The following is a 24,952-nucleotide window of genomic DNA, read 5'->3' as shown; positions in this document are numbered from 1 at the left end:
AGGCAAGACAAGTCTTGAATGGATTACTGTAAAATCGCCACGGCATTTCCTTGAACGGCTTGGTCCCGCGGCAGTTTTTTCTTTGATTTCGGTCGTCTGGGGGAGCACTGTCAACACTTAGTGGGTCGGTAAAATAGATTATACACATTATCTTGCTCCAATAGTGATCTCGAAGATGTAAAAGTTGTTGATTGATGTCCCACCGTCAAAAAAAAAAAAATGTTTATGTAAGACGAGTAAACTCGGCTCTGGCACTTAAGCGTTGGATTATGTAAGACGAATTATTTCGGCTATGGCACTTAAGGTGTTAATAAAAAGAATAATCAAAAACATGTTACTGTACTGGCTAAGATAACATCTTATATTAGATGTAGGCCTACAGTATAATGTTATATTCGATTTTCAATGTGCATGAATGGATAATGGAAATCTAGGCTACTAGATTTCTTTAAAAAAAAATACCAACAGAAGAATATTGCACATTTTTTGGGGGCGCTACCCACACGTTTAGCTGCGTGTTTCTCATTCCACGAATGCACAATCCTTACAAGTTGTACCCCGTTGTAAAGGTGACAGGCTTTCCAACTATATAAAATACACTACCAATTGGTATTATTAAAGGGGAGAAATAATCGAGCAAAATAACGTTTCCAAACTTTTTTTGAGGAGTTTATTTTAATCGTATTTTATCGAATGAAAAAAATAATAATAATCGGCATTATATATCGGCCATCGGCCGCCCTGCTCTCTAAAGATCGGCATCGGCATCGGCCATTGAAAAAGCAATATCGGTCGACCTCTACTCCACACGGTTAAAACCGACTTCCATCATGTTAAAGCCGGCCTCCTGGAGATGGAGGAAGCGCTGGTTCTCCGCTGCATGCAGGCGGCCGGTCCTGGAGCGGCCTGCCCCTGGCGACCCAGGCCTGTTGCGGGAGCGGGCGCCGCTGCTGCCGCTCAACCCAGATGTTCCCGGACGTTGAGGGGAGTCGGGGGGTTGCCTGGGAGGGGAGCGGCCTGTCTCCGACCCAGGCCGCTGGCGGGAGCGGCCGCCGCGGCCGCACACCTCAGGTGGTCCCGGTCCCGGTCCCAGTGGAGGGGGGGGGGGGGGGGGGGGGGGGGGGGGGAGGGGGAGGGGGAGGGGGAGGGGATGGGAGGAGAGCCCTCGCCCTCGGACTCAGTGGTGTCCACTCCTGTAAATAAAATTATTGTATGAGCACTCAATCTGTTTGTCACCGACTCTGAATGAAGACTGTTCTATGTGAATATTTGCACTGATTAGCCTAACATCTGCTGTTCTGACAGGAGCTCCATTCCACAATGGTGTGCTTGATCCCATCAGTGCGCAAAGCACGTGTCCAACAAATTAGCCTGCAGTCATTACGCACACCGGACACTGCTGATTACTCTGTACTGAATACACATTTATTGATAGGTTCTAATGATAGTGTGGTAGTCTCCCGCTAGCCTATATGATTATCGATAGTTATTGGATTAGTATGGTATTATTCCTATAATTAAACAAATGGAATAAATGAAGAGTTAATTTGATTACTTACCGCCCACCTGTGCTCCTCCAAAACCCCCCACCATCTCCGGGGGGATACTTGCGGCGGCTATCTCCTCACTGGGGCTGAGCTGTGTGTCTGAGTCGTCTTGATGGGGGCCCCCGCCGGTCCGGGCCAAGGCCCGGCGAGAGGCTGCCAGCTTTTCTTTAGCTCGGCGTCTGACAGTGTCATGCTTTTTTTTGCACTGCTGCCAAGTTCTGACAGTGCCAGACGCCGAGCTGACGCTGACAGCTATTCTCCGCCAGGCCTCAGCCCTCCCGAGGGGGTAATTTCCCTCCCCAAATAATGGCTTTTGAACCTGGATGGATAGATTAATAAACGACTTCAGTAAAGAGTTGTTTTGTAGCTATTCAAAATGAATGGTGGACAGATATATCACCTGAGTCGCCAGCACCATTTTCTCCTCAGCTGTGAATTTGGTGGCTCTGTTGTGCTCTGCCATATTGATCACACTGGCCAGCTGCTGCCAATCTGGCTTTTAAAGTCACTCTGATTGATTACTGAAGATTTTATTGAGAATGAACATATTTGTCAGAGCCTGTGGGCAGGGGGTGGGGGGGACGCATATATAGGCCAAATAAAATACTATTACTCAATAATAAAATCCTGTAAATTAAATAGAATTAAGTTATCAGATCCAGTAAAAGTGATAGGTGTCATTCAGAGGATGTTGCATCGTGCAGTGGGGGAGGAGAGATAAAACGATATCATTCTGGCCAAACTTTCATTTAATCTCATGACATCCAGCCATAGGCAATATTTTTTTCTATCAGATGCATTTAGAAATTATTTTCACTTTGGTCTTGCTATAGTGTAGCGTATTTACATGCTTGCAGTATTTTAACTGCAGTTAGATTGGTTTGAGAAGCATAATAATATGGAATAATAGCCTATATATGGAGATAGACAGACCGGATGAAGGGAGGGGGGGGCGGCGGAGCCCTTGGCTTTGTCTGGTTTTACCGGATTTGTCCAGGAATTGGAGCTTAAAAGGCAAGCGTGTGTCTCTTCCCTGCAATTCTCCAATGAGCGGACAATGCATAATTTTACGCTTAAAAGGCGTGGTTATAATGGTTGAGGCTGAGTTTAGCGCCGATACCAAGATATCAAGTGCGCCTTTCCACGCCCACTGCTTTGCGCTGCGGCTGGCGCTCGGCCTAGAAACTGCGCCGCTGCAACGATAGAGCCCAATGTGTATGAGTAATGTGAAAATAACCTTCACATTTCACCAACCTGCTCTGTGTAAGGGCACTTTAGGGTTTAAAAGAGCATCCAGCAGCTTCCGTTGTCGGTCGTTCTCCTTTTTTAAAGCAGAAGCTTCCTCCTCATACTCTGCTATTGTTCTTTCAATCAGCCCATAGATCTCTTCAGCAGCTGCAGTTAGTCGCTGCTTCACCGCTGCTCTCAGCTTCTGGACTTTAGACATGTTCACACAAGTGACAGGAAGTGAGTCCAGAAGATCCAGCTTCTTCTTCTTCTTCTTCCTCGTCTCCATCTTTAGCCTATGAAACATAGAAGTGCAGTTTAGTTTGCAGCTGTTTCTCCCCTTTGTCAGTTTACACAGGGCTCCAGACTCACTTTTTCAAACGGTGGCACAATCAAAAACATTTGGTGGCGCAACATTCTGCTGTGGCACATTTAAGATACTATTTTGCTACGAACTGCAGTGGCCTATATTTGTATCCATTTGTTACTACAAAAGTGCATGAAAATGCTTTGAAAGCAGAAATACGATGCCACCTTCATTTCAAAATAAAGTTATAGTGTTTCGTTCATACATAAGAACAAGTCAATGTGTAAACAGTATACAGCCTGTAGGCCTCCCCTCAGACAAAGCTAGGACCTCTCCCACACTAGGGCTGTCAAAGTTAATCGTACAATCGAATCGTTCACAGATGAATCGTTGAATCGTTCATGTTTAAATTTCTGTTGACATTCAGATTTTAAAGCACTTTAGGGTAAAAAAAGGGACTTTTTTTGACTGCTTGTATTAATTGATTAAAAAGTAGCCATGTGCAGTAATAATACAGAAAATTGAGGATTTGATACTTGGAGCTGCGATACTGTTGGAGCTGTATCGAGATGCATCGTGATGCATCGTGGAATCGAATCATTGACAGATGAATCGTAATCGAATCGAATCGTGAGGCCAGTGAAGATTCACAGGCCTATCCCACACACACACACACACACACACACACACATACACATACACACACACACACACACACACACGCACTGACTCGCACACACACACCACACCACACACACCACACCTCACATGCACTGACGCACACATACTCTTAGTTTAAATTCCTGGATGCCTATGGAATCATGATTATGTTATTTGATCCGATAGACACTCAATAATGGAGGCAAAATATTGCTGTTTGGCATACTTCAGACTGCACCAAATACATACTAACATAGCTACAAAAAGAGTGGCTGAAGGCATTTGCTTGTTTGTGACTCTGGGGAAAAACAGTACAATTATCCAGAACTGAATCTCTGAAGTGATGAACTATCTCTTGAACCAAATCACAAACATTCAGGCTCGTGCGATCTCCTTGTGGCGCCACCCTCTTTGGCCAGTGGCTACAGAGAGAACTACAGAGAGAACTGTATTTCCTAGACAGTTTGTCCTGTGTGAGGGCTGCCACTGAGTAATCATAGTCCAATCATGGCCGTCTCTCTCTCTGCCTGGTTGCCGTGCTGTGTGGGTTTTCACTGCTGTTACTTTGAGGTAGGTGATGAAATCATGAGGTTTTCAATGCTTTGGTGTTTATCCAGTGACTGACTGTATTTGTGTCACAGTGAGTCCCCTGTGTTCGTCTACCTGGTCGTACTGGTGTCTGACTTGATGTCTCATCCTTGAGTTCCTGTCTGCCCGTTTTAGTGCTGCACGATTTGGGGAAAAGGTGCGATTAGCGATTAGGGTGGACAATATTGCGATTGCGATTGTGATTGCGATATAATAAACAAGAGGTTTTTTTTACCTTTATTTATACAGGGGGAGTCTCACTGAGAGCAATGCTCTCTTTTTCAGGAGTGCCCTGTTCACATTCACACACACATTCATACCTGGAAGCTGACCAGTACAACCACAGTCTGATCTGCTGGCCACTGATCAGCTCCACTGGAGCAGTTGGGGTTAAGGCCTTGCTCAAGGGCACCTCAGTGGTGGTAATGAGGGAGGGGCAAGCGCTGCCTTTTCACTTTCCCCACCCAGATTTATCCTGCCGGTCCCGGGGATTGAAGCTCGCTTCTCTAACCGTTGGGCCACCACTGCCACTAGGTATCTAGGGATGTGCCGGCATGAGTTTTTGACGGTATGATAACCTTGGACAAAAATACCACGGTTTCACATATCACAGACTAAAATACATTAAATATGTTACAATTTAAAATATATTAAAACTAAAAAAATAAAACAATTTGAAATTAAATTATCTTTACAAAAAAATAAAACATTTTGAGACATTTGCCTGTCCCAAACATGTAAAAAAGAAACACCAGTCAAATAGAAACTGCACTGTGTTACAGCACATAGAAGATGGCTCAGCAAAGTTAGTTACATGTCTGTCCAGCAATACTAATGAATGATACACCCCGTTTATTTATTTTGTAGCGACAGATGGCCTTAAACGCCACACTCACGTGACGCTTCTTGAGAGAGAGAGGTGAGAACGTGCATCTGCAGACTTTTAACGAGGGACCATGAAGGCGTCATGTGACAGGCTAGTTAGCTAGCCTGGAGGTGATGCTGCCAGTGCTGGCAGCTGCGACAGTGTTTTGCTATCAACCTTGTTAATCTCGTTATATTCTTCATCACAGCGGGTCATCCCCACTGTGTACTTAATCGCGCACTAGTTCTGCATAAGCACCTGCAGCTCTCTCCTTATTTTACTGACGTTCTCACTAATCACACGGCTGTTTACATGCGTTTCTGAACGAACGGCTAGCTAGTTATTAGCATAGCTTGCTGTTAGCGATCATGGATGTTCTCTCTCGCCCTCTCTGTAGATAATATGTACCTTGCTGCACATAACATTACTTATTTGCGGGAGTGCATGGGAGAAGTCTCCCGCTAGTATTGATGCCCAGTGTGATGGCTGAGAAACGTGTGTTTGCTGCGTCGCGTGTAACGTTAGTTTAAAGGAGGCTCTCACACACACACACACACACTCAAAAAGACGTGAAAAAAATAAAATAATCGCACACTTTTGCGGTTATGCAATCGCACGTGCTGACATCGCGATTGCGATTCGATTAATCGTGCAGCACTAGCCCGTTTGTGCTGTGGATTGTAACCTGAGTCCTAGACAATACAATTTATGTCAAGGTAATGGTCACTAGTGTTAGGGGTAAGTACGGTATAATATATACCTGAGGTAATGGTGACATGTGGTAGACCTTGCTAATGTGTGTTTTTGTATTTTAGGTCTTAATCAGCTGGGGCCGGTTGCACCAAGTGGTCTTAACTATGCCTGGTCATAACTCCTACGTCGGTCTTAGTTAAGACCAGTCTTTAGAGTGGATTTATGCCTGTTGCACCAACACGGCTTACGTCTGGTCTTAACTATGCTGGTCATAGCAATGCGCGTCCATGTGAATTGCCACGGAATGCACCCTGATTGGATGATGTTGGAAAAATGTGCCTTGCGACCTGCTTGGAGCGTCACTGTGCCACTACGCTCTCAGCCACTACTGTAAGTGCATCACTACACCCACCCTTCTCCCACCCTCCCTCGCTCCGGGGGAAAAATGGCGGCAATTGAGCCAGACAGACAGTCTGAATGAAATTGAATGTAACGTTCCCAATTCTATGTATTCAATTCTAAAAAATTAACGGCAACATTTGAATTGAATTGAATTGAATTTTTTATTTGTCTCGAACAGAAATTAAAAACACATTAATTTACAAAACAACATTTTATATGTCCGAGAAGGGACAGAAAGAAGCCATGCTTATCTAGTCCTTTGGGAAGGCTAAGCCACACAACTAGTTAGTTATAATCTAACATCGTGCTTTCAAAGACGGAGAACTGGCTGTGTTACGACGATGACGGTAAGGACTCAAAAAGGTCTCCGCGGAGACAGGCAGGCTCTGCCTCGCATTGGAAGTGTTATTAAAAATAATTAATCTACTGTTAACGAAACTATTGTAATAAACATATTGCTAAACATTTATAAACATGGGATTTTCTCTGCTAAATTATTTCCTCCAGACACTTCCAGTCATTTAGTCAATAAATTCACATTTATTTTTGGAACCACGTCTCTGTCTTGTTTTAAGGTGTTGAACTTGTGTAGTCTATGGGACTTGTATTTCATTTAGCCTAGGTTTCCATCTTATAGTTCCTGGGTCGGGGTGAAATTCCCCAGGTGGCGTAGTCGGCTCATTTATATCGTCTGGTTTATTTACAACCTCACCTTGCCAGGCATGCCAAGGAATATGCTATTTGCACCTGTATGTCAAATACGCCGAATTTAAAATGCAGAGTTTAATTGTATGTTTAATAAGGAATATGTTATTTGCACCTGTATGTCAAATACGCAGAATTTAAAATGTTTAAGCACGTCTAAGGTATGCACCCGACACGTGCACCTATGTGCAGTGAATATGCCACTGTCTCTGACTTGTCTTATCACTACTGCCTTATTCTTGTTGTGTCTCTTGTTGTTTTTGCACCCATATGCCCTGTTATATTCAGAGGTGTAGTGTTATCTGGAGAAGTGGGGGAACGCACCTATAGCTCTATGGGGAACACTCCCCTCCCCTGGCACACGCACAGGTTCCAACAACCCGCTTTTCGCTTGTGAAACAAATGTTCAGTGTCAAAATCATAGGCAGCGTGAGGGCATCACGCATGGGACAAAAGCACATAAACAGCTCGACTTGCACTATACTATTGCACTATATGAGATAAATAAGGATAAGGACAGCACTCCAAGTTAAAAGAATATTTATTGCCACACGGACGTTTCGGGGCAGCCGCCCTTCTTCAGCGTGTGAAGGATATTTATTGCCACACGGACGTTTCGGGGCAGCCGCCCTTCTTCAGCGTGTGAAGGCAGGCCTTCACACGCTGAAGAAGGGCGGCTGCCCCGAAACGTCCGTGTGGCAATAAATATTCTTTTAACTTGGAGTGCTGTCCTTATCCTTATTTATCAAATGAACTTTTGGGATCCAGCACCCAGTTAATACTATTATTATTTCCGAGTTGAGCGTGTTTTTTGATTTTCGATTTACTATATGAGATAAGAAAGGCCACATCTGGCCATGAAATAAAATAATACATTATGATGCATAATATGCAAAAAATTATTATAATTATCACTGGTATGGCCAAATTGAGATAATTTTCCATTCCTTCTTCACAAAGAAGCAATGCTCACCTCTATTCGATTAAGGCAGCCGTGCAAGTCTCCATGCACGGCGCATTCCACAACAAAAAAACATCGCCAGCTCAGATTGTTCATTTGTTTTGTTTTCTCCAGATAGTCCCATATTCTGGTTTAACACGCTTTCTCTAAATTGGCCCAGTTGGCGTTGTGGGCGCTGGTAGATGCGTTCCATAACACACAGTCAGAATGTAGGCTATTCTGTTGCACACTGAATGTATTCTGTTACACACTGTTAATGCGTTAATTGTAGCAATATAAGTTCATATCAGCTTGTAGCCTACGAATCGGGAGCTGTAACAGCGATCAAAGTGGCTGGATCAGGTGAGCTGGCGCTGCCCAATTACGCACAGGGGGGAGACCACGGCTTCAATGCGCAGATGAAATATAATCAAAGTTGCCAATTGATTTGTACTGCCGCCACCCACAAACGGGCATTTCTGCACTCCTCCAGTTTGCCCATGACATTATTCAGGTGTTTGTTGTTTTTCTTCCTTGGGAAGAACCGTGGGGGGTCCCATAATAACGCATCGCAGTCGCACTCTTCTTCATGCTGTCGTAAATAATAACGCACAAAACACCTCTTGGAGAAGTGTGGGAACGCCGTTCCCCCGCGTTACATTAGCACTACACCTATGGTTATATTTGTTATATTTGTACTATTTGCACTATGTTGTAAACGGAGTCCACAGCACAAGAATTTCACACGTGATACTTGTACCATGGAGTGACAATAAAAATCTTGAATCTTGAATGCTGCTAGCTAAACCAGCTAAACGATTCACGCTATTTCTTATTTCCACAAAGAAACTGTGCCCCTCGTTACTATTACAAGGACACTTCGTCACTTGGATGCGCACTTTTATCAGCTGAAACTAGAAATATAATATTTCACTGAACGTTAGAGGTCTGTTTCGACTGACATGAGCGTTAAGTAAAGTAACGTTACAGTAAGTGAGGTGAGCCCCGCTGTGGGCAGCTGACGTTAGCTAGCTATGCTAACTGAACAACGTTTTGTAATGAGATGAAACGAGAATCCAGATAGTCCGAATCGCCACAGTCGACTCTTCTGCTGGTTAATCCACATTGTACTCTGTATGTGATATGTAGGATATGTGTTAAAGACTCACGAATGCTTGTTGTCGGACGAAGATGTTGCCTTTGGTTCCGAACAGCTGGTTGTTTCGCCGGTGTAAAACAAGCTAGTCTCACGTGGTAAGACTCTACCCTCCTGTATGCAAAGGCGATGCGAGACGTCTGAGCCACGCCCCCCCACGATGCTCAAACAGTCATGTGACAGCCAATTGCCAAAAAGGAGCTCCTTACGACACCTGAATTACAATTCGGTAGATATGCTGAAAACTCTTGTTTATATTGCAGTGGTTCTCAAAGTGGGCAGTCTCCTATGGTCATGTGGTCACCTCTCCCCTGAAGTATAGGTGTGGATTATGACATGATGCCCCCCCCCCCCCCCCCTCACAGCATACATACACTAATTTAGGCCAGAATAATAACTAAAACTCTGGGTCGGCTTATCCATATATCACATTGGGCCAATGCCCAGGTGCACCAGCCAATTTGCCTTGGGGGGGGGGGGGGTTTGCACCACACCGCCCATTCAAATTCAATTTTTGTATAGGCTTTGTCATATTTTTCTTTACATATTAGGCGTACTCCGTAGACAAAATTAATCTTCAATATACTAAAATAATATATGAATGAGAATCGTGATCACATTCGAATGTGTCCAGTTCAAGCATCTTGTGTGGTGAGAGAAAACCTGTTCACATAGGGGAACTTAGAGGGGAAGGTAGCCTATGCTGAAAACTACTTCCCCAAGTGTGTTCACACTTCACAGTCAGGCCTGTTAACTGCGGGTGAGGGTGAGAGATCTTAGATTAAACTGCTTGGAGTTCAGAGTTCAGATAGCTATCACCTGACTTGTCATGGGACGCCCACAATACATGCTCTCCAAGGCACGGCCAAGGATCCATTACCTCAGTGTTGCCAAAAGAGCTGGTCTTCCTGTGATGTCTTCAAACAAATCTACCTGACCTTCATCCAGTATGCCAGGTCAGGTCGTGCCCCCTCACCAACATACTCAAGGATAGCTCCTCCATGCGTGGTTTCCTCCATCCAGCCTCAACTTCCACTTGCTCTCTCCGGCGTAGAGAATACGTTGTGCCCACAAGCAGAACCAAAAGACATGAACTCTCTTTTCTTCTTCATCGTTTTATAAATTATTTTATCTTATTTTGCTTATCTAAATTGACCTTCAGGCTTTATGTTGCTAAATTCATAGCTATTATCTATTTATTTATTTATTTATTTACTTGTTTATTTGGACGGGACAGTGCAAAATCAATGAACACAAAAACCATGAAGCAGATACAGTCACCTGGAACATAATAAGAGTGTAAAAATTGCCGGATTTAGCACGAGGCTAATTTCCAGTGACAATAACATAACAGTGACATTCAACATACAATGGAACAGGATAGAACAATCAAGAAAAAATAAACCTTGGGGTACGCTCAGAGATGGGGACTTGGACTTGAGACTTGGACTTGAGTCGCACTTAAGTCACCCACACAGTGACTTGAGACTTGACTTGAGACTCGTCCTCAAAGACTTGAGACTTGACTTGGACTTGAAGGTTTGGGACTTGTGAACAATCCTTTCTTTCTTTATTTTTTGGTGCATTAACATTAAGGAAATGTCTACTAATGTCATCTCTAATCATTGCTGCTATTGTATTCTAATAGATAAGGAGTGAGGATAATACAGTACATGCTTTGAATTCCTTAGTTTTAGCTGCAGTGTTTTAAGCAGACCGGATGGCATGCAGCAGATGATAGAACGCTCACTCCATAGGGACTTGAGACTTGACTTGGACTTTCCCCTCAAAGACTTGAGACTTGACTTGGACTTGTGACCAAAGACTTGTGACTTGACTTGGACTTGCAAAAAATGACTTTTAAGCATCTCTGGGTACGCTCAGTAGAATATATAAACTAGCTAACAATAGGAGAGACTACATGTTACTCGAGCTTATTTAGCAGGTGTTTTTTCAGCAAAACTGTTTAGGGAAGTCGCAGACCTAATTTCTCTAGGAATCTTGTTCCACTCTTCACTTCCTGTGTAAAGGAAAGTGCTTCTTCCTACATCGCTTCCCAGATTAGGTCGTTTTAAATCTGTGTAAGAGACTAATCGGTGATCATGAGATCATGACTGGGTCCCTTCACTATAAGGCGAGAGCTGTCCTATTCTGAGAGGCTTGGTGAATGCATGCAGGTGTTCCACCTTCCATGTGTTGAGCATAGTGAGGTTTTTTTATTTTATTTTATTGAACCTTTATTTAATTTAATTTTTTTTTTTTTACCTTCATTTATACAGGGGGAGTCTCACTGAGAGCAATGCTCTCTTTTTCAGGAGTGCCCTGTTCACATTCTCACACACATTCATACCTGGAAGCTGACCAGTACAACCACAGTCTGACCTGATGGCCACTGATCAGCTCCACTGGAGCAGTTGGGGTTAAGGCCTTGCTCAAGGGCACCTCAGTGGTGGTAATGAGGGAGGGGCAAGCGCTGCCTTTTCACTTTCCCCACCCAGATTTATCCTGCCGGTCCCGGGGATTGAACCGACGACCTTCCGGTCACAAGCTCGCTTCTCTAACCATTGGGCCACCACTGCCCCAACCAGGCAAGTCATTAAGAACAAATTCTTATTTACAATGGCGACCTCACAAAAGGCAAGCCTCCTGAGGGAGAGGGGTAGGGACTAAAATAAATAAAAAAAAAACATTTAAAAGGACAACAGCACATATCCAACACATCCATTCGTTTACAGGTATTATGAGTGACACAGGAGACATTACATATTAAGAAACATTATACAATCTAGCACACACGCAACAGAAAAGTAGCTAGCAGACCAACATCGGGCAACAGAGCAAGACAAACAGGCAAAAAGCAAAACAGCCACAGCAAAGCAAGGCAAGAACAAAAATGCAAACTACAACCAGGGATCACTGGGGTATAGTCAACTGACTGTAAACCCTTCATTCTTGGGTGCCACCCATCATTCCTCAGGCATGTATTTATTGTATTCATGTAATTTCCAAACTTGCCCCAGCAACCTAACTAGACTGCTCCTCAACATCAGAGGCATCTGTTTGGACCACTGCTCAAGTAGGATCAGTTCAATCACACTCAAATCGGTGTCAATGTTTGTAAAATAAAAAATAAATAAAAAATCTCTCCATATACTTTTGTACAGATAGTGCTTCGGGATTCGGACCCTGTCATCCTCATGTCAAATGGCTGCTCATGTGTTGCTGGCACTGCAGTGTGTAACCACACACACAGTTGCTTTGCTGTTTCAAACGGCACACTGTTCTGAGCTGAATGTGCAGGTGGTGCCCCTGCCCTGTCCACACCTGCACTGAGACAGAGCAGAGACGGCACAAAGCCCAGAACAGCAGTGAGTATTGAGCCTCATATTTGTGATATACACTGGGACAACTGTATTTAATTGGAGGCATGATCTGTCAATGCCAGTCCAACATTTAACAGGTCAGGAACCTTAGAAGAATGTATTATTGAATGCCATTTTGTTTTGCTCTCATTGTTTTGACATAGGATTAGGCAGTCACAGGTCATGTCACATACGTTGCCTGACTAGTTCGTTTTTGTGTGCCCCCCCACCCCCCCCCCCCCCCTTAATTTTGTTGTCTTATTGTTTGTCTGGTGTTTATGTAAAACCTGTTAATAAAAATAATGTAAAGAAAAAAGTAAATTCAGGAATGTAACGTACTAATGTAGCCTACCTGTTCAACTAAATTATAATCTGCCTGCCAAAATCCTGTTAGTCAACCAGGACTCTCTTTGTTTGATGGTTCAGTGTAGTTCCACCTTACAGCCACACGGGGGCGGTAAATGTTCTGTTTCTGCCTCTTCCTGTGCGTCTGTCTGCTGACTTTGTCAACACTTCAACTAGGTTTGAGTAAATGTGAAATATTGGCTAAGGATCATGAACAGAAGAACTGAAATGCTGCTGTACCACATTGTAAAATAAACTGAAAACATGCAGATTTGGTACAGTCCATGCTCCATGGGTTTAAAATGCTTTTCTTTTTTTTAACAAATTTGGTGATACTGAGGTCAAATGTATAGTTGTTAAATGAAAAAATAAAGTTGCAAAACTCGCTCCCTTAAAAGCAAAGCTTATGTATTCATAGCATTTCCTTCCTTGATTGCCCGACATCTCATTCTTCTTTCCTGGAAGGAAGAAGCACCTCCTAACTTCACGAGATGGGTTAGAGACACTAACTGGGGGGTGGGTGGGAGGGAGGGAGGGTTGGATGGGTGGGTTACTTTCACAATTGTAATCATTTGTATATTGCAGCTGCTCCATGCTTGTGCATGCTTTCATTTCCAATGTGCGCTGCAAGTGATATGTTGGATTTAAAGGAAAATCAATAAAAAAAATGCGAATAAAATATATTGTGCTTAAGAGTCTCATACCCTTTAATCCTCATTCTGGTAAGTAATCAATAATTGATTTGGGCGTTTTGAGATGTGAACACTTGATTAAAATGATTACCAGTGATGTGGTCCTCACTGACAGAGGTACCACTGGGTGATGTGGTCCTCACTGACAGAGGTACCACTGGGTGCTGGGGTCCTCACTGACACTGACAGAGGTACCACTGGGTGGTGGGGACCTCACTGACAGAGGTACCACTGGGTGCTGGGGTCCTCACTGACAGAGGTACCACTGGGTGATGTGGTCCTCACTGACACTGACAGAGGTACCACTGGGTGCTGGGGTCCTCACTGACAGAGGTACCACTGGGTGCTGGGTGATGTGGTCCTCACTGACAGAGGTACCACTGGGTGAAGTGGGTGGCTGACATTTTCTGTCACAAATAGCGGTTGTTTTCTTTTCTACGTTACGACATGCTGCCACTTGGCAGCATGTCAGATAAAGGTTATGTTAATCAAAACGATGTATTAACCAAATCAAGTTAATTTATACCAGAGCAGACTTTCTTTACACGACAATAAACACACACACACCCCTTTGGATCGCTACATCTTTCCCTCAATATTTGACATGAAATTGCATTGCAGCAGATGGCAGACTGTATCAATAGGACGTATTAGGAGCCCATACAGTATATTAATAATTCAGCCAGATCTTTATTACAGTCCAAACTTCATCCGTCACCAAGACGAGCCTTTCCATATGCATAGATGTGATTAGAATAAGCTTGCATAGCTAAATAATCGTGTACAGTAACAAACCCTCATCAGTAAAATCAATCGCATATGAGATGGTTATTTCCTTCTGTAGTGCAATCAGCTATAAAGTATAAAACTCTTCCTGGACTCCCTGAAACCGTTCGAGTAGATGTAAAATCTACCCAAAAGCATTAGAAAATGCTAATACAACAGCATAGCAAATGCATTGTAAATAGTCAAAGCTTTCTTTGACCCAATGCAGTTCAGAAAATGCATAGTATACCGTACATAGAGGGGTATAAGATTCAACAATCAAAATCACTGTATTTTGAAAATACAATATATAATTTAAGCTCTAGGAAAAAAATACCATTTACAATTTGTTCAGAATGCCTGAGATGCACTGGGAAACTACCACAGCCATTTTGGTTGAAGGAGAACTAGATGAACCCAGCTTGCTTTGATGCTCTTTGGTGATTATTAAAGGCACAATGCGAATGCATTTTAAATTCAAGGTGGACCTCATTGGTGAATGCAATGCGAAATAAAATGATGTGCAAAATATTTAGCGTGACTGCGTTGACAGTCTCATCCCACATACTGGGATGTGCGGATAAAAAAAAAAAAAACATTCGTAGAACAATTTGAAAAGAATATAAAAACTGGTACTAAAAGATCATATTCAAAACGCACATATCAGTAACTAAGTGATTAGCTTTCTCAGTAACTAATACTCGCTGCTAATTGGTTAGTGATGGGTTCACAATCCAATGGTCAGAGTCCCCCCAAAAAATGCAATCTCGCACAACCAACAACAATGATCATAAAAACGGATAACAAACATTCCCAATATGTGTGAAATATATTTTCTACTTCTCTAAGATCTGACCAATTTGAAGCCTTGTCCAGTGTCCAGTATAGCCGGTGGGAACCAGTTGAGTTTGACCCTCCTGAGGGCCCGTAGGCAGACGCTGCAGGCCCACAGCAGGTTCAGGCCGCCGCACCAGAGTGCCAGCTGCACCACCGGGTAGGTCATCCGGGGGAAGTGCATCCTCCAGTGTTTGGTGACATCGCTTCCTGTGGGCAGGTGCAGCGTGTAGTCGCTCCAGTGTCTGGAGACGCCGTAGGCGGCTTTGACGGCTCTGCCCCTCGCGGACCACTGGACGGCGCTGTCGGCGTCGCAGTTGTACTCCACCCACTGGGAGGTGAAGTCGCCGAGCTGGGGCGCGTCCTGCAGCTCGGGGTCCGTCACCCGGGCTAGCTCCGCCCCCTGCACCGCCACGTACACGCCCTCCACCCGCCTGATGTCCCTCACCCACGGCAGAGAGTTGTCGCAGTCCAGCACCAGGATGAGGCGGGAGCAGAAGCCGGCGTTCTTCTCCCTCCACCACTTCAAGATCTGCTCCAGGCGGAGAGTGTCTCCGCCTAACGACGACACACGTGAAAAACAACAAAGATCAGACAAGACAGTAATTAGTCCGTTTTTTATAGTTGACCTTGTTCTTGTGCGACACATGTAGTACATTACATTTACAATTTGGTATGAATTAAGTGCATCAGTAGAATTTAGTTTCAAATATACATACTACAGCATGCGCTGGGACGCGTCATCAGTGATGTTAACTGGGGTCGTGGGGTGTTTCGGGTCTGTCACACATCATACACCCTCGCCCAGTAGACCCAGCCGAGGCCGATTACGACCCCGACCCGCGTCCCAGAAGCAGCCGCTCACGGATCAGCCTTCCTACTCTGTCTGCAACGTTGCCCGCAGGAAGGGTTGATCACACCCAATCCGCTGCAATAGAGTTTAGTGCTACACCGCAGTATTGCAAGACCCTTCGGTGCATGGAGGTCTAAGGCCCTGTGGGGTGATTCCAGGCCGGGCACCTCCTTTGTCTCACCAGAACCTCCCGTGGAAGAAGGCAATCCCACCATGCCGTACCATGGGCAGATGGGCAGAGAGGATGCCTCAAGAAGCCCTGTGCGCTGCACGTCATTCGCCTGCGCCGAGCACCTCGCTCTAGCCTGAATAAGTATACGCCAATTTTTAAGGTAAAGGCATGGTGTATCTTGGTTATGTGGGGGGGATATGGCAAATGAGAAGTGGAGTATCCCTTTAAATCCCCTAGCTCACTAAAATTAGAAGCATGGGTCAGGATCATACAGCCCTGACAATAATCCTTACAATGATCCTGTAAGAAAGAAGTGATCTATAGGAAAATAAGTGAGTCTGAGTTTCCCACGGTCTAAATGCCATTTCATGGGCTTTTCCACTCTGTTAGAAATACACTTCTGGGTGAAACACTGAATAGACACGCCTGGTCAATTATTGCCACAAAATACTGACTGTAGAGAGCCAAAGTGTATGGTCACTTCCTGCTTCAGCACTGTACCAGAGATTTTCATCCGCCATTTATTTTCCCACGGACATTTCGTAAAATGCTTATAAAAATAGTTTTACTTGTTCAAACCAAACGGTTCAGATATATTTAGAAACAGGAGAGATTGCATAACATTTCACTTGGACCAAAACGTTTATAAGAAAATGCGTGTTTAAAGAAAATATTTTTTAGATTTTTTTTTGGGGTCCAAGTTCTATCGTCTCTCCCAATTCTAAATATAGCTGAACCGTTTGGCTTGACCAAGTACAACGATTTGTATAAGCATTTTATGAAATGTCTATGGGAAAATGAATTGCGGAAGAAAATCTCTGATACAGTGCTGAAGCAGGAAGTGACGTTCACTTTGCCTCTCTATAGACACTGCATGAAATAGGCCACGCCCATCATTCAATACAATCCATACAATTGAATTAAACATGGCTAAAAGCTGTTGTGTGGTGGGCTGCACAGACAACAAATGTTTAAAAAAAATCACAAATAAAAGAAAAATTCTGGACTCCCGAGCAAAACAAGGAAGCTGTTGAGAAGAGAAATGTGTCAGAAGAGGGGTTGCTTTCATGTCTGTGGGTCTCAGGATAATTTACTCTGTATTGACTGCCAGTACAGGGTGCAAAAGTAATGCGAAATCTCACCGACTTGTTAGCTAACATACGATAATGAACTTAGCATCAATCCACTTTAACAGCAAGTCACGCCAGTCACTCAAACGAGTCTGAAAAGCAGAGCTGTATTTCAGATTTTTAAATCAAGTGAAATGATTAAATATCAATACATATGATCTTACCTGGTGATTAAATTAAGAAAAGTTACTGGAAAATGTCAAAAGTATTTCACGTCAGGCCACGGTGTGGGATCATTTATCCAGCTTTATTGGAGTAACATTAATGAAAAAGAACAGTGTTAAGTTCTTTCTTTTTTTCAATGTACCTTCTCTCTGACAGAGGCAGTGTGCTGAAATAATTCTTTGAGATTTGTCTACTTAAAAACAGGGAAAAAATATCAGCCTGTCCAGATCTGTTAAGATTTCCTCCCGACAGCCGGTTTTGCCTGTGAACTAGCAATCCAGGCTTCCCCAACGGTGGGCGTGGCTTTGGAACTGTGATGCGCTCTGCAGTGTGTCTATCTTCATCTACAAAACTCAGTACCAGCCTCCACAAACCCCATTATCAGTCTTACAGTAAAGCAGTTTGGATACAGTTCTTCCACCAGATGTTCTGCATGAACTCTGACCTGCCAGCGCCCACTCTCCTCTGCATGAACTCTGACCTGCCAGCGCCCACTCTCCTCTGCATGACCTCTGACCTGCCAGCGCCCACTCTCCTCTGCATGAACTCTGACCTGCCAGCGCCCACTCTCCTCTGCATGAACTCTGACCTGCCAGCGCCCACTCTCCTCTGCATGACCTCTGACCTGCCAGCGCCCACTCTCCTCTGCATGAACTCTGACCTGCCAGCGCCCACTCTCCTCTGCATGAACTCTGACCTGCCAGCGCCCACTCTCCTCTGCATGAACTCTGACCTGCCAGCGCCCACTCTCCTCTGCATGAACTCTGACCTGCCAGCGCCCACTCTCCTCTGCATGAACTCTGAATGACCTGCCAGCGCCCACTCTCCTCTGCATGAACTCTGACCTGCCAGCGCCCACTCTCCTCTGCATGAACTCTGACCTGCCAGCGCCCACTCTCCTCTGCATGAACTCTGACCTGCCAGCGCCCACTCTCCTCTGCATGAACTCTGACCTGCCAGCGCCCACTCTCCTCTGCATGAACTCTGACCTGCCAGCGCCCACTCTCCTCTGCATGAACTCTGACCTGCCAGCGCCCACTCTCCGGAGCGGTGGGTGTGTCCGCTGTAGAAGACCACATAGGTGTCGTGGCGAGGGCCATCTGCAGTGCGGAGCTCCAGGAAGGACGCCATCTTGGCCTGCAGGGCCTCCAGGGTCACGCCGCTGGTGGAATAGTCACAGCCAAACGTCTCGATCAGGTGGTGGGCGAAGAACCGTTGTATGCTGTTCAGCATGCCTGTAGAGCGCAGGTTCAACTCCTGCACCTGGTCTGGAGGCAGCAGCATGGGCTGGCCATCAGGGCTGAGAAGAAAAGAGGAGGGGAGTGTTAGAGGCAAGATGAAAAGAGAGAAAGATGTACTGAAACAACCAGCCCATAACAATGGCAGGAGAATAACTTTTGCCTGCTGCCAACTTGATTTTATAATAGGCCGTGTTCCCATTCCCAATGTGGCCATTTTGTCCTCGGGTCAATTTGACCAGAAATGAAACGTTTTTCCATCAGAAATCTGGTTTTCTTCCATCAAATTACCTGAAAATCATGTGGGGTGGTTCAATACTATTGCCTTCACAAATCAAATTAATTTGAACTAATTTCATCGAATTTTGGGTGTTTTATTCAAAATAGTTCCTCCTGTTGTCCTCCCGGGTCAAATTGAGCCGGTCTGGTTTGACTGTTTATAAAAGCACCATAAAGGATACATTTTCATCCAATTCTGTGTTGTACCTCGTTAGCAACTCTATTCAAACCATTACCATTATATTCTTTCTATTGGAATTTATGGCCAAAAGAGCTCACTTACATCAAATTAGACCTTTTTGTGTGATTTCAATGATATACCAATGGAAACATGGAACTGATGCCATCACAATGATGTCAGTTTTGTAACCAGGAGAAACCTGGAGAAAGTACTCAAATGCAGGCTTTTTGTAATAAAAATATATATAGCTGGAGGCCCAAAAATACCACTTTTTTGGGCCTTTATAATGAGGATCTTTTTCTTTAAATTGAACACTGCATGAAAAATCAAAAATCTATATCAAACTCAATGTTGGTGCTAATCTTTTACATATACCACACTGTGAGAATCCCACCCCCAAAAAATCACTTTGCATGACGTGTGATTTTGAGGACAATACAAGAGTTAAACTTACATCATACTCTGGGTGGGAAACTACCTGGAAGAGCAAGCACAGCTCGGCTGCGCGTCACAGGGAGTGCTCGTTTGCATGTTCTCCCCGTGCCTCCTGGGGGTTTCCTTCATATAGGAACCCCCTTCACCAAAAACATGCAATATCCTGGTTGCTGATGTGGTTCCTCCTCTGGTCGTGAAGGGCGCCTGTTCGGAGGGAGGGGAACTGGTTGGAATAGCGTGATCCTCCCACGTGCTATGTCCTACCGGTGAAGCTTCCCCTGTCAGGTGAAAAGTGGCTGGCTAACTGCCCATCTCTCGGAGGAAGCATGGAGCCAGTTTTCGGCTCTCCCGAGATCGGCAGAGGGTGGAGCAGCAACCAGGATAAATATAAATTAGCACTAATGGGGGATAAAAATGGGATAAAAAAATCGGGGGGGGGGGGGGGGCACTCCCAAAGCTTGAAGTGGATCCGACCAACGGTTCTCGAGATACGCGAAGGACGGAGAGAGAGACAGACGCTAGTCCAATTATAGTTAGGATGGTTTTACTGAGCTGATTCTTTCGCTATGGTCAGAGCACATCGGAAATTCAGAGCGGGGGGTGGGAGGCGGCTAGTGTGTGAGAGAGAGACAGCTTCCATGAAGCGCTGCTCTCTCGACAGACTTGAAAAAGACAAGGCAGTTTCAGCCTCTCTCTACACCAGAGGTTCTCAAATGTTTTTCAGCCAAGGACCCGTTCTTACAAGATAGAAAATATACCGGGGACCCCCTCATTCTGATTTGTGATTTTGGGCTAAGCTTAATTGTTTCCACGGTAACGTGCTGCTTGACTTTTAAATTGATAGGCTTGTTAGATTAGAATGTAATCCATGAACCATTTTAGATTTAAAGCATAAAATATTTTCATTGAATTATGAAGCTTTCGCAAAAACAACAAAAAGTTTTTATTTGAACTTATTTCCTGAAAACTTTGCGCGGACCCCCTTGCAAAGTGCCACGGACCCCCATTTGAGAAGCACTGCTCGACACTAGACATGTTCACCTGCAGTAGTTGGTGGGGATGACCACGGCGTAGCCCACGCAGGTTCCTCCCAGGCAGCTCCCGAGCTCGTGGAAAAGGCCGTGGAACAAAGACTCCAGAGGCAGGACCAGCAGGAACATGCTGACGAAGATACTGCTGGAGGCCTGGTGGGAAGAAGCACATTCACAAGAGTGACTGAGATACTTGGGCTGAGATGTAATACTGATCAGAGACACAAGAGGGGGACTGCTACAAAAACAACATGCAGTACGATATTACAAAGAACAATGCTCCTAAAAATAATGTAATATTGTGAAAAAGCATATCCCCCCCCCCCCCTATTAGTGCTAATTAATGTATTTATCCTCGTTGCTACTCCACCCTCTGCCGATCTGGGGAGAGCCGAAACTGGCTCCATGCTTCCTCCGAGACATGGGCAGTTAGCCAGCCGCTTCTTTTCACCTGACAGGGGGAAGCTTCATCGGTAGGACATAGGACGTGGGAGGTTCGCGCTATTCCAACCAGTTCCCCTCCCTCTGAACAGGCGCCCTTAACGACCAGAGGAGGAACCAAAATATCTTGAGATAGACTCTCTAAATGAGGAGAATGTGTATTCCTTCATGATGTCACCATAGAGTGCTGTGTATTAGAGTGAATTCTACCTTATGTCATATCTTTCTGGAAAGCAGTGGTTTTTAAACTTTTTTTACTTCAGTTCCCCCTTTACCTCTCTCTCCTGCAAAGACTACTGTCTCCCTGACGACATTTTGCTTTGACAACAGCAAGATAAAAACTAGAGCATATGATACAATGAATGAATGATATAATAACCCACCTTTTGAATATAACATTACAAAATAAGAAAGTGAAAGAGTTGTAATAGTGTCCCTGAGCAGATTTATGTGAAGGTTTCATTTATATCCATGATAACATTTTTAGCACCTCCACGTATCCCTAGGCGTGGCCCAGTTTGGGAAGCACTGCTGTAAAGGATAAGATGTACATGTATATTGTTCTCTAGCCCCAACGTGACCCTACTACTGTACTCTGTATATTATATATACACTCGTGCAGTAGTTAGGGTCACATAGCCTTCTCATAGGCAATAAGGGGGAAAGGCTGTTCAAAACGATCTCCCACCCGACATCCGATTCCAGATCTGAAGATATGATAGTCCTCCTACGGAAGCCAGTAATTTAGCCGGTGCTGTTAAAATGATACTGCTGTGTGAAACAACCGTTTAAAAGCAGTCTTTGCACAGCCTGTGCCGTATTTAGGAGAGGAGAAGCTTCCTGGTGCCGACAGGAACCCCCGGGAGTTTTGAGTATTTCATGACATGTTTTGCTTCTCGGCGGGCCAGATTTTTTCTGAACTCAAGTTATTTTGATACTTTTTCTATTTGTGTTTTTATATTTCTAGTTATTTATAATGATGAAATTCCCAGTGAAGCTTACAGTTTCATTGCATTGATGTAATTTTGGACAATAAAGTTTATTGATAAGCCGTAAAATATCATGCAAACATTACATATCTCAACTCAAGTCATGTCAAGTCATATCTTTGTCAAGTGTTTGATATTTGAGCGATCATTGCAAAAAAATAAATATATAATGTGTATATATAATATAAGGATATCGGCCGATATATCGATATCAGATTTTTTTACTCCCTAATATCGGCATCTGCCTCAAAAATCCAGTATCGGTCAGGCTCTAAGTAGTAGGGTCACGTTGGGGCTAATTGTTCTCCTACCTTCCATGAAAGAGCACCGAGGATTGTAGTTGACACCAGTGAAAAGAGCACCAGGCGTTCAGAGATGAGGCAAAAGTGCCGCATGCCCTTAGACGCCATGACCTTGTCCAGGCCGTTGAGCCCGGAGCCCTGAGACCAGCACAGCCTCTGGCACTCGCTCAGCTTGGTGTGGAAGCTGCACACCGCGATGAGGAACACCAAGTGGCAGATGGCCCAGAAGAACCCGCACAGCACCAAGCCCGGGATCATCAGGTACCACCGGTGCAGGACCAGGTCCGTCAGCTTCCAAGCGGCCTGGGCGAAGAAGGTCAGCTCCATGGCCAGCAGGGGCAGCAGGGAGAGGCGGCGCCACAAGCCCCGCCACACCAGGAAGGGCTGCCAGCGCTCCGTCATCGACCGGCCGCTGAAGTACACGTCCAGCAACGGGTCGCAGATGAGCTGGCTGAAGAAGCAGGCAAGGGCGAAGGGGTTGCTGGGTATGTGGAAGAAGAACAGCACGCCGGTGATGACGCTGAAACACACCAGGTTGGGCAGGGCCAGGAGAGCCTTCATCCGCAGGGCGACCATCAGTGTGGCGAGCGCCACCGACAGCACAATCACGCTCAGAGACTTCTCCACTCGCAGGACTGTGCTGGCGATGGCGAAACCCGCCAACTCCAGCGCCTCTGCCGAGGTGAGGAAGGCAGGGTGGTACCTGGTGCAGCCACACACTCGCTCCAGCAGCGCCCACAGGCTCCTCAGCACCATGGTGGCCAGCAGCAGATAGTTGGTCGCCTGCTCCTTGACATCGCTCTTGATCGCAGTGCTGTTGAGGAAACAAAGCAGACCCAACAGAAACCCAAACCACAGGTGGAGGAGGCTCAGGCTGATTCTCTCCATGCTGAAATAGTAGTAGAGTACACTCGCTATTCCGAGCACCAACAGAGCCAAAACAAAAATGACCGGGATCATGGACTCTGCGGTTCTCTCCCACCGCACATACAGTCCCAGGCACAGGGCGAGCAGCAGGCTGAGGCTGGACAGGTAGCCCAGCCACCGGACAGAGGACCACATGCGAACCTCCCCGTTCACCTCCTCCAGCCGGGTCATGGCTGCATGCAGAAAGTGGCTGACACAGTAGCGCAGAAAACGACACATTTCAGCCACGGAAGACAGAACTGTCCAAAGTCAGAAGGACTCGGCTGAGTTATAAACACGACTTATGTGAGACAGCATCTGATCTAACACCAGACTGACGTGACTACATCGAACTTGTTTAAAGTGGTTAGCTTAGCTACCGTTAGCTAACAGCGCTGCATCTTTCCCATTTTGCTTAATGACTTAACTATGAAGGTAGTAGTTGTTCCTCATCCGATATCCGATTCCGAGATAGTTTTGAAAGTTATGAGACGGAGCAGCCACAATCCAGCCGCCAGGAATTTTGAAAACATATCACTCCCAAAAGTTTCACACAGCAAAAGTTTTGCAGCAGATGACAGCCGCCATACCTTTTGCTTGGCTTCGACTACGGCAAGCCTGAAGGGACAATCTTGTTCTAGCGAATGTTCTCCAAACTATCAAACAGTGGTAAAGTGACATCACAATCCCCCAGAAATGCGGAAGCCCGCAGCAGTTCCAAACAAACGTTAATATCTCAAAAACTATAGATGACATCGCTTATATTTTGACATTCCGAGTGAGAGCAGAAGTAGCTCAAGAGTTTGATGTATAATATTACGCGTGTCATGTTAAAGTTGTGTGAACTGTTGCAGTTTTTAAAATGTAAACACCACAGCCGGGGCTAGAATTGCCATTACCCAGTGACGCAGTTTGTTTACCAAAAGTTATGTTTAAGACATATCGATCAATACTGTTACACAGTGTTGGGGGTAACTCATTACAAAAGTAATATATTACATGTAATATATTACTTTTAGCAGTAACTCAGTAATATAACTTATTACAATAGGATTTCAGTAATATTATAGTTACTTTGTCAAGTAACACAAGTTACAAATTGAGTTACATTTTCTTTTATCAAAAGCACATATTTAAAAAAAAATGTTTATGCAAATAACCACTATAGATGAGAATAACAAAGGAAAAAGATAACATTTAGAATTTTGGATTGTTTACATGCACTGACTTAAAGACGGTTGAAATTGTTTTTCGGGATGGTTCTGGGCCGGCGATGTCATTCTGCTACTGCAGTTATTTTGGTAAAACTAATGCAAAAGTAGTGTAATAAGTAAGGAGTTACTCTACACAGACGGTAATATTGTTAAGTAACTTATTACTTTCAAATGAAAGTAACTAGTAATATGTAGTATATTACATTTTGAAAGTAACTTGCCCAACACTGCTGTTACAACACTGAGAATTGTTTCTAATGAAAACTAGCAGAAGCTCACAATTAAAAAGAGAGGTTTGCATGTGTGTACACTTCAACTGTGCTGTGTTAGTTGCAAATGACAGAAATCCACAGACTGCAACACTTTTTAGAACATATTTTTTCACTTGCCGAGAGCTGCAGGAGGGGCCAAATTTGATGGAGCCCCCTATTAATTCTCTATGCAGGAAAAGCCCAATGCAACTTTCAATGACCCATGTCTATTTTCAAAAACTTTGAATGCCTTGAATTTTATTTTTCAAATCCACAA

General features: G+C 44.6%; 1 protein-coding gene across 1 annotated transcript; it reads right to left on the bottom strand.

Annotated features, from left to right (window-relative positions):
* Window positions 1–14,172: 14,172 nt before the first annotated feature.
* tmem168b (transmembrane protein 168b) lies at window positions 14,173–23,778 on the bottom strand. The gene is made up of 4 exons (XM_083663098.1): window positions 22,314–23,778; window positions 20,583–20,725; window positions 18,434–18,708; window positions 14,173–15,646 (listed from the first exon to the last, which is right to left on the bottom strand). The coding sequence occupies exons 1-4, from the start codon at window positions 23,448–23,450 to the stop codon at window positions 15,099–15,101; spliced, it is 2,103 nt and encodes a 700-aa protein (XP_083519224.1). The 5' UTR covers window positions 23,451–23,778; the 3' UTR covers window positions 14,173–15,098.
* Between the last annotated feature and the right edge of the window lie 1,174 nt (window positions 23,779–24,952).

This window comes from Poromitra crassiceps, assembly GCF_964638095.1.
Source record: "Poromitra crassiceps genome assembly, chromosome: 30".
NCBI lineage: Eukaryota > Metazoa > Chordata > Actinopteri > Beryciformes > Melamphaidae > Poromitra > Poromitra crassiceps.
Note: the sequence above shows the minus strand (reverse complement) of the source record. Positions and strands in the feature narration are given on the sequence as shown.